The following is a 10,010-nucleotide window of genomic DNA, read 5'->3' on the forward strand; positions in this document are numbered from 1 at the left end:
TTTTTATTATTTACAAATGATAGCTAAATTTTAATATTATTTTTAAATTTATTATATCAATATATATTATTTAATTTTATTTTATTGAATTAATACAGAAAGCATTTATATATAAAATGCTTTATTTTTTAATATATATCTATTTATTTTTAATTCCTATTGTTAATTTATTATTTTTCGAGAATTTCTATTAATTTTTTATATATAATTATTAAGTATAAATTATAAAAAAATTTATATATAAAATCATTTTATTTTATTAAATAAAATTTATGTAAAAATATTTCTTTAGTTTTTTTAAATGAATAATAGAACTTGCCTGTTAAAACAATTAAGTAAATACATATATTAACAGTCTTTTAATATATTTCATATTTTTATTTATTTAATGAAAAAATACTTTTTAAAAAGAAATCTCTTAATAAAATATTAATTAGATATTAATGTATTTATAAATAAATTTTAATAAATACATAGAATAAATTTCAATTTAATTTAATTTAATTAATAATTTTTTAATTTTTAATAATATTTTATATTAATTTAAATATTAAATTAAAAATTATAAGCTTTAATGATGATTTGATATAAAGAGAAATTGATAAGAATTCAATAATATAAACTTATAATATATATATATTTTCAAAAAAATTTTTTATAAAACTTATAATTTTAAAATAAATAATCATTAATTCAAAAACGTAATTAAATTATAAAATTAGATAAAACATATTTATTCTTTATTTCTATTTTTAAGTGGAATTTAAATTTTTTTTTAAAAAAAAATATATTTAAGTTAAAATAGGATTAAATCAATGAAGTTTATAATCATATATTGTTTTTTTGTTTCTATATTTTACTTTTGTTTAATTAATATTTTTATTTCATATTTTTTATTATTTTAATATTATTATTTAATCTTTTATATTTATCTTAATCATAATACTTTTTATTATAAATCTTTTTTATTTTTATTTTTAACAATATATAATTTACTTTAAATAATATAAATCTTAAAAATGAGCGCCGAATCAATAAATAATATATAAAATGATTAGTTAAGTTATACTTTTTAATTTTGGTTTGATGATTACAATTAGTAAAAATATTAAAATATTTACGAAAAAGGACTTAAAATAATAAGCAATTTCAGCACCATATAAGTACTTTTTTTGAAAAAAAATAAAAATTAAAATTGTTTTTTAATTAGAATTTTTGGTAAATTTATAACAATGTTCCATTACTATAAGATATATCAATAGATTCTTCATATCATATAATGAAAAATGGAATAAAGCCATTATGGTTTAATTTTTTATTATATAATATATATATATATATAAGTATTTAAAAATAAATTTTAAGGGAAGACCATAATAATGTAAATGGAAGTGTATCAAAAATATAAATTAAAGAAAATTTTTAAAGCTTTTGGCTTGAAACTCTTATTTTTTGGCTTTCTAATGAGGTATTATATATTAAATATAAAAATATTATATTTTAAAATATATATATCTGTGATTATAATGTATTTTTTGTATTTTTATAATATTAATTAATTTTATTTGTTTTTTATAGTTTCAAAATTTTTATGATGAAGAGTTTATTAATGGAATATCTATTACTAAAAAATCAAATGATATATTTATGATTTAAATATGGTAATCTAATTAAGAAGAGTGTGAAGAATTTTATAGAAAACTTATTGAAGAAATAAAAAATCATATATAAATTAATTAGTCTCCTTAATTAAGATTTAAATGTAAGCTTAATATTTATAATTTTCATTAAATTATATCGTTTTTATTTTAGTATGCTCAGAATTAATAAAAAAATTAAAAAGAAAGACATAATATAGCAAATGAAAATATTACTTTTGTTTAAATTTTTTATATTTTTATTTTTTACTTAAATAATTTTTTTTTTTTAAATTTTATATATATATTTAAAATTAATTTCAATTTTTTTTTTTTTTAAATAAAAAATTAAATGGCTTGTTTATAATAAAGAAGTGCAGAAAATGCTTTTGTAGAGTTTAACTAAATTTAATTAGCTTTATAAAAAAATTTATATAAATAAATAGTAGGCAACAATATAAAGCAGGTATGCATATTAAATATATATATTAGTAAAAATTTAAAAAAAAAAGAAATAATAAATACAATAATAACAACAATAATAATAATAAAATGTAAGATCTTAATCTATAAAAGAAAACTTAAATTTACATCATTAAAAATCAAGCTTAGATTTGGATTAAAATGCATTTTAATAATAAGAAAACTATAAAACAAGAGCTTCTTCTAAGAAATTTAGCATGCATATAAAACATTCTTCTGAAATCTCGCAAAATATAGCAAAAAATATATCAACTTTTAGTATTAATAATAATATTAAAATTTAGTAAGAATTTTTTTCTAAAAATGTATAAAACTAAAAAATTTTGTTAAATCCTTGTTTTGTAGACTAATATTAGGATTAAATATATGAATATCTCCATTTTAGAGAAGTTAATATTTTATTTAAATAAATATATATGAATATAAAAATATATTTGTTATTTGAAAAAAAAAAAAAAAAAATTATAATATTATAATAAAAAAAAAAAAAATTTAACTAAAATTAATAAAAAAATAAAATAAATAGGATGATTTTCATATTCCAAACTATATGTAAAATCATATACATATAAGCGAAAGAATGAGAGTTATATTAATAGATTGGATAGTTTAAGTTCATTAAAAGTTCCGTTTCCTTCCTGAAACTTTATTTATGGCAACAAATTTGATAGATAGATTTTTAGCTAAGTATTCATATTGTGCTTATTAGAAACTTTAATTAGTAGGAATAACATGTTTATTTATAGCTGCTAAATATGAAGAAATATATCCACCTCCATTAAGAGATTTCCTAGAAGTAACTTAAAGAGCGTATAATCAAATAGAAGCTTTATAAATGGAAGGATTTATTTTATAGACTTTAAGCTTTAATTTAACAGTTCCTTCTGCACATAGATTTTTGTAAAGATATTGTCTTATAGAAATGATTGATAAAAAATAATTCGATTTATGTATGTATTTATTAGAATTAAGCTTTATGGAAATGCATATGGTCCCCTTTTCAGAATCTCTTAAAGCAGCATCGGCAGTTTTCCTTACTAATAAATTATTAAAAAAATAAAATAGCTGGAGCGATAACTTAAAAAATAATTCAAAATATAATGAATAGATGTTAAAAGAGTGTGCTTATTGCATGTTCAATATACTGTATAGTGCTCCTAAATTTTAATATTAATCTATCCGTAAAAAATATATGGACCCCAAATTTAGCGAAATAGCTAATATTGAAGTTTAAAAAGTTAATGTAAATTAAAAAATGTGTAATTAATGATATACAATAGCTAAAAATTAAATATAATGAATTATATAACTTTTATATAAAAGATTTATATATATATTTCTAATATTCTTTTTCTATATTTTAAGTATTACTATTTTTATTTATTTATTATTTTAAAAAGTTGTAATACTAGAGAAACTTTCTTTTAATATATTTTTTTTAAAATTAAAATAATTATTTAAATAAAAAATGCAAAAATTTTTTTTTAAATTGATTAAAATTATTTATTATATAATTAATTATAAAAAATAAATATATATATATTTATATACATATAATAAATATATTATTTAATAATAAAAATATAATAATGAAAACATAATAAACAGCTTTAATTACAATAAAAATAGTAGTAAATTGAGAGAAGTTAATATAAAATCATTTAACTTATATTTATTTTTTAATTAGTAAATCAATAAATTCATTTTATGAAATAACACCATCTTTATTACTATCACATTCTTCTAAAATTTCCTTCCAAAATCCTTCTTCTATATTTCCCATAATATTACTTAATTCGTCTTTGCTAATAGTTCCGTTTCCATCTTAATCAAATATTTTAAAAGCCTATTCCATTTTAATTTTAGATAAAATTTATTCTTTATTAGCAGCTGCCATTAGAAATTCTAGGAAAAAAAAAAAAAAAAAAAAAACTTCGTAAAAAAAAAAAAAAACCTGTAAAATCAACTTTCCCAGAATTATTAGTATCAACTTCAGCTAAAATTTTTTCAACTTGAGCTATGGCTTTTTCCTTATCTCCACATACTTAAAAATATCCCTAAACAAGCTCATCTTTACTCAAAATACCATCTCCATTAATATCTAGTGATCTAAAGGATTTTTAAAGTTCTTCTTTATCATTCTGGCTTACCATTTAAGAAGCAATAAAGGTCATTATAGCTTATTTAATCTTTGAACGTGTATAAAAACCGGCTAGATTTTGCAAAGATTTTTAATTTATTGGAATCGAAGGCGCATTTTTTTAAACCCATTAATCGTTTAGTGCTTATAGAGCTGTTATGCGCTTTTTTGGATCATAAGTAAGCATTTTTTATATTAATTATTTAGCATCATTTGATATATGGTCCCAATCTTCGGGATCGAATTTAAATTTACCGATTTTAACTTTTTTTAATATTTCATCTTCATTTCTACCTGAAAAAGGTGGATAACCACATAATGAAATAAACAAAATAATTCCACAACTCCAGACATCACATTTTTCATCATAACTTTTATCTTTTTTGTTTTGTTTAAATTTTAAATAAGAAATATTATTTTTTTACTTAATACTTCCGGTGCTATATAATATGGCTTTTTTTTAATAAATAAATAATAATAGTTATATTAAAATTAATATTTTTTTAAAAAAAAAATACTTACTGTTCCTAATAATTTAGTCATTTTTTTAGATTTATCAATTTTTCTAGAAGTACCAAAGTCTATAACTTTTAAATTTGCATTTTTTTTATCGGAATCGAAAAGTAAATTTTCAGGCTTTAAATCTCTATGTACTATATTATTAGAATGACAGTAAACAACTGCTGAAAGTATTTATTTCATATAATCGGCAGCCATTTTTTCAGTAAATTAATTTATTGATTTTATTCTATCAAAATATTCACCACCTGAACAATATCTTTTTTTATTTATTTTAATTTTATTTTATTTTTATTTTATTTTAACTCAGTAATTAAGTAGTAATTTTTACTATCTTGAAATAATTCGATTAATTTCAATATGTTCGGATGATCTAGGTTTTTTAAAACATTCATTTCGGAAAATAACTTTTCTTCTTCTTCTTTTATTAAAGAAGATTTCTTTAAATTCTTCATTGCTCGAACCATTCCGGTTGCTTTATGGATTACTTTACTTACTTAGCCAAATGCTCCTTCTCCTAATACTTCTCCAATTTTATAATATTAAGAAATAGAACCGACCCTTAAATGAATAAATATATCAGGAGAAACTGTAAATTCACTTTTTTTTTATTAATTTGGTTGGCTTTATTGTGAATTTTATAAAGAAGATTAACTTTGTTTTGATGATTATTTTTTCGAAGTACTTTAAGATTCTTATTTTTTTATATCTTCTTCCTCTTATATTTTTTATGATTTTTTTTTTTTTATTCAATAGGACTTTATTATTATTATTAATTCTTATCTTCATTTGTAGAAGAATTATCAATTGTTTTTTTTTAATCTTCTTTTGATTCAATTTATTATTAATTTTTTTATTAGTTTTAGTCATCTTCTATTATTTTTTAATGGGTGCCAGGTATTTAAAGGATACTTATTCTATTACTTTACTATTATTATTAGATAGGTATATTTTATACGCTTTTCTTTCTATCTTCTTATAAATTATTATATTTTTCTTTTTTAATTTATTATAATTATATTTTTATTAGTTTTTTTTACATTATTTACTTTCTAATGAAATTTAGAATTCAAAATCTAATTGAGTTATTCTATTATCTGAATATGCTAATTTTGAATTGTGTGATTTTATAGATTACTTTTTTATTTTTATTTTATAAATATTTTTATTATTTTAATTTATAAATATTATTGAAGTTATATGTATATATTTTTTTTAATTATTTTAATTTATTAATTTTTTTTACAAAATAACTAGAATCCTATTAACAAAGAGTTCCTTTCTTTTAATCATAAGTTTTTTCAATAGTTTTTTATTATTCGATATTATTATAAGTTAAATTTATTTATTCTTTGTCTTTTATTTATTTTAAATAATAATTATTAAATGGATTAAATACAATTATGAGTTTAAAAAAATTATAAATTTTGCTGATATAGCGCTTATATTTTTTTAAAAAAATAACCTTCTGTTTCATTTATATTATAATTCATTTTACAACATTAATTTCCCATTATTTATTATTTATTAAATTTGCTGTAAATATAAAATGATTATAGAACCAAGCTAAAAATAAAACTTAGTTTTGCGAAATAGTTTTTTTATTTTTAAATAATAAAATTTTATTTTGCTTATTTTATTGATTAGAATTATTATAAATTTATATTTATTAACTTGTCAAATAAGAAAATATTTATTGAATTCTTATTTTAATCTATTTCGATTATTAAAAATTAATTAAAATTCACAACTTAATAATAATTTCTTTAAGTAGATAATATTATATAATATCTTAAATAATATTAAAAAGAAAAAAAAAATGCAAATATTATTAATATTACATAAAATTAAATTTTTATTACCTAAAAAATTTAATACTAATAATTTTAATTTTTAAATATTAAATATTTATTAAATTTAATAAAGAAAATGTTCAATTATTTGATTTTATTCTATCTTATAATACTTAAAAAAATATTATATTTTCAAAAAAAAAATATATATATATTAAATATATAAATAAAATTTTATATATTTAGTAAAAGAAAAAAAAAAAAAAAAATATTCTTTTATTCATATAATTTAATAAAAAAAATTAATTTAGAAAGTTATATGTTTTATTTAAAAAAAATATAATATTAAAATATTATGTATATACAAATATTTTTTTAAAAAAAATTAAAAACAAAATAAAGAAATTAAAATAAAATAAAATGAATAATAAATAAAGTATAAAAACCATCAAAAAGGATAAACAATAGTTAAGCTAACCAAAAAAATAAGAAAAGTTAGGCTTAAATTCTAACTTACCATTAAAACAATAAAATAACAAATAAAAGCAAAATTAATAATTATATGATTAAGCCTAAAATTAAACCTTAAAATAGCAAAATTAACAATAAAATCAAGCAAATACATTAGATTCACCATCAACGCATTCTTCTTTAAAATCCGATAAATCAATAAATAATATTAATGTATAAAATATATAATAATAAGATTATAGTGGAGGAGAAAGTGTAAAAGTTGTATTAAGAATAAGACCTATGAATACAATAGAAAAATAAAGAGGAGATGAATATTGTATAAAATTAATGGGTGATAATTAAGTTTAGATATAATAAAAGTAAAAATAAAACTGAAATCGTATATGCAAATATTTTTTTTCATAAAAAAAGGGGACAAGTAAAAAGTTATGATTACAATTAAGTTTTGGCTGAAAATTGTACTTAAAGTGAAGCATTTTTAAAATGTGGATGTGCAGTAATAATAATATAGAATATAATAATAATAGAAATTATATATATATATATATATAAAAAAAAAGGGATTATTATAAAGCGCTCTAGATGGGTATTCAGCTACTATATTTGCCTATGGATAAACAGGCTCAGGCAAAACCTATACTATGGCAGGTGCTGAAGAGAAACTTTGTACAGAAGTATATGTTTCAGATGAAACTGAAGGAATTATTCCTAGGGCCGTTCGTTATTTATGGTAGGCAATGGTTTAAAGACAAGAGCAATTTTATGTAAAAGCAAGTTTTACAGAAATTTATAATGAATAATTAAGGGATTTATTAAATCCTTCTTCAGGTATTTTACATTGTAGATGGAATGTCAAAAATGGTTTTTTTGTTGAAGATTTGATGATTGTAGAGTGTACTAATGTAGATGATATGATAGCTGTATTACATGAAGGAATGAAAAACCGGTATTTTTATTTATAAAAAAAATTAAATATTTCTTTTTCAAGAAAGACTGGTGCACATGAACTTAATAAAGATTCAAGTCGTTCTCATTCGATTTTGACTATTTATTTGATTTCTGAACTTGTAAATGGAGATTAAACAATGAAAAGATACGGAAAACTGTCCTTTGTAGATCTTGCAGGGAGTGAAAGGTTAAAGGAGTCGAAGTCTTAAGGTGATATGATTAAAGAAACAGGGAATATTAATAAGTCTTTATTTACTTTAGGGAAAGTTATTTAGGCTTTATCGGATAAAAAAGCTAAGTAACCTTATGTGCCTTATAGAGATTCTAAATTGACTATGCTTCTTATGGATAGTTTAGGAGGAACTGCTAAGGCTTTAATGATTGCGTGTATTTCACCTTCTGGGGCTTATTTCGAAGAGACTTTGTCTACTATGAATTATGCGGCTAGGACTATGAATATTAAAAATAAGCCTGTTATTTCGGTATTTTTAAAATTTTTTAAGGCTTTTTTTTTAAGTTATTTTTTTTTTTAGATGGATTAAAAGGATTAAATTATATATAATTTGTAAAAAGAAATCGAATTATTAAAAATGGAAAATTAATATTTGAGAGAATAATTATCAAGGTATTTTTAAAAATATATGATTTTTTTGTTAATATTATATATATATATATATAAATATATATATATATATATATATATATATATATATATATTTTTTTTTTATTTTTATAAAAAGAGTTAGTAATGGATTACCTATTGAAATTCCTAGTTTTAAAAATAAAAATATATTGCCTCCTTTATCCTAAAATAATAAGAATGTAACTTCAAGGCCTATGTCTAATTAGGGAATGGAAATACCTATAAACAAAGTATTTATTTATTTATTTTTGTTTAAAAAAAAAAAAAGATAATATAAGAATATTAATATGAATTAAATAGAATAAAAAATGAAAATGAGGAATTAAGAAATGCAAGAGAACATGCAGAAAAAAGTTATTATATAGCGATGAATAATAATAATGCTTTATAAATCAAATTAGAAAATTTGGGTTTTTTTTTTTCTTATTTATTTATTTATTTAAATAATTTTTTTATTTAAATGTAAATATAGAAAAGGTGTTTATTGGAAATCCTATAAATAAAGGAGATATTGCGAAAGAAAAAATGAGCTAAGATTATATGGCTTCTGCTTTAATGTTAGAAAATAGTGAACTTAAAAAAAGAATTATAGAATTAGAAAATAAGAATATTGAGTTTTAGAATATTATTAAAAAAAATCTTAATGGAGCTACAGGATCTTCTTCAGCTGAAGATTTATATGAAATTATGCAATTAAAATAAGTATAATTTTATATTTATTTTATTATTTAATATCATTTTTGTTTTTGTTTTTGTTTTTTTTTAGTAAAATTAAATACTTTAATAAAGAGTAGAATTTCTTTAAACGCGAGAAAAAGATTTGCTAGAAAGCTTAATTAAATAATAAAAATAACAATAAAAAAACGATTATTGATATTAATATTAAATGTATATATATTTATTTATAGTTTTATTTTTAAAAATAAATAAATAATTAATAAAATATATTAAAAATACATATTTTATATAGTTATTATTTTCTTGTGTTTATTAAATATTTTTTTTTCCCCTTTTATATATTCAATATAGTAAAATTAAAAAAATTAAATTAATTAATATATATAAGAGATAAATAAACTGAAATATTGATAAAATTAACATACTTTTTTATTTTTATTTTAAAAAAAAAAAAAAACAATAAAACATATCTATAATAAATATTAAAAATAGACAGATTACTTTTTTTTTAAAAATAAAATTAAATATATAAATTTTCTAAAATTTATAATGTAAATGTCATTTTTATATTTTTTTAAGAGATTTATAAATTAATTTGCATTATCGATTTTAATATTTACATAAAATAAAATAACTAAATAATTAAAAAAAATATGTAGAATTTTAAATTGGGAATTAAAATGGAATTCGATCTA

General features: G+C 17.7%; 3 protein-coding genes across 3 annotated transcripts, besides 14 other annotated features; 1 reads left to right on the forward strand and 2 right to left on the reverse strand. All coding sequences in view use genetic code 6, as the record gives it.

Annotated features, from left to right (window-relative positions):
• Positions 1-18: part of a microsatellite that runs on past the window's edge.
• A 476-nt stretch (positions 19-494) lies between these two features.
• Positions 495-536: a microsatellite.
• Positions 537-2,565: 2,029 nt separating this feature from the next.
• Positions 2,566-2,644: a microsatellite.
• Positions 2,569-2,644: a microsatellite.
• A 983-nt stretch (positions 2,645-3,627) lies between these two features.
• Positions 3,628-3,707: a microsatellite.
• Positions 3,691-3,724: a microsatellite.
• A 53-nt stretch (positions 3,725-3,777) lies between these two features.
• On the reverse strand, positions 3,778-4,977 carry IMG5_159110 (protein kinase domain protein; the record flags this gene model as incomplete). Its single annotated transcript, XM_004030484.1, has 4 exons — positions 3,778-4,025; positions 4,075-4,638; positions 4,686-4,713; positions 4,783-4,977. 4 exons carry the CDS (start codon positions 4,975-4,977, stop codon positions 3,778-3,780), a joined length of 1,035 nt encoding a protein of 344 aa, XP_004030532.1.
• Positions 4,038-4,082: a microsatellite.
• A 65-nt stretch (positions 4,978-5,042) lies between the features above and the next one.
• Positions 5,043-5,083: a microsatellite.
• Positions 5,048-5,083: a microsatellite.
• Positions 5,084-5,104: 21 nt separating this feature from the next.
• On the reverse strand, positions 5,105-6,424 carry IMG5_159120 (hypothetical protein; the record flags this gene model as incomplete). Its single annotated transcript, XM_004030485.1, has 4 exons — positions 5,105-5,775; positions 5,829-5,916; positions 6,026-6,135; positions 6,245-6,424. Coding segments are annotated over 4 exons (921 nt in total), but the record flags the coding sequence as incomplete, so codon positions are not given.
• Positions 5,904-5,968: a microsatellite.
• Positions 6,425-6,954: 530 nt separating the features above from the next.
• Positions 6,955-6,992: a microsatellite.
• A 381-nt stretch (positions 6,993-7,373) lies between these two features.
• Positions 7,374-9,511, forward strand: IMG5_159130 (kinesin heavy chain, putative; the record flags this gene model as incomplete). The annotated part of the gene is made up of 9 exons (XM_004030486.1): positions 7,374-7,405; positions 7,458-7,542; positions 7,607-7,992; positions 8,035-8,476; positions 8,528-8,619; positions 8,735-8,867; positions 8,906-8,990; positions 9,110-9,339; positions 9,404-9,511. 9 exons carry the CDS (start codon positions 7,374-7,376, stop codon positions 9,509-9,511), a joined length of 1,593 nt encoding a protein of 530 aa, XP_004030534.1.
• Positions 7,546-7,575: a microsatellite.
• Positions 8,651-8,711: a microsatellite.
• Positions 9,067-9,099: a microsatellite.
• Positions 9,512-10,010: the final 499 nt, after the last annotated feature.

Source organism: Ichthyophthirius multifiliis, assembly GCF_000220395.1.
Source record: "Ichthyophthirius multifiliis unplaced genomic scaffold scaff_1120509251204, whole genome shotgun sequence".
Taxonomy (NCBI): Eukaryota; Ciliophora; class Oligohymenophorea; order Hymenostomatida; genus Ichthyophthirius; species Ichthyophthirius multifiliis.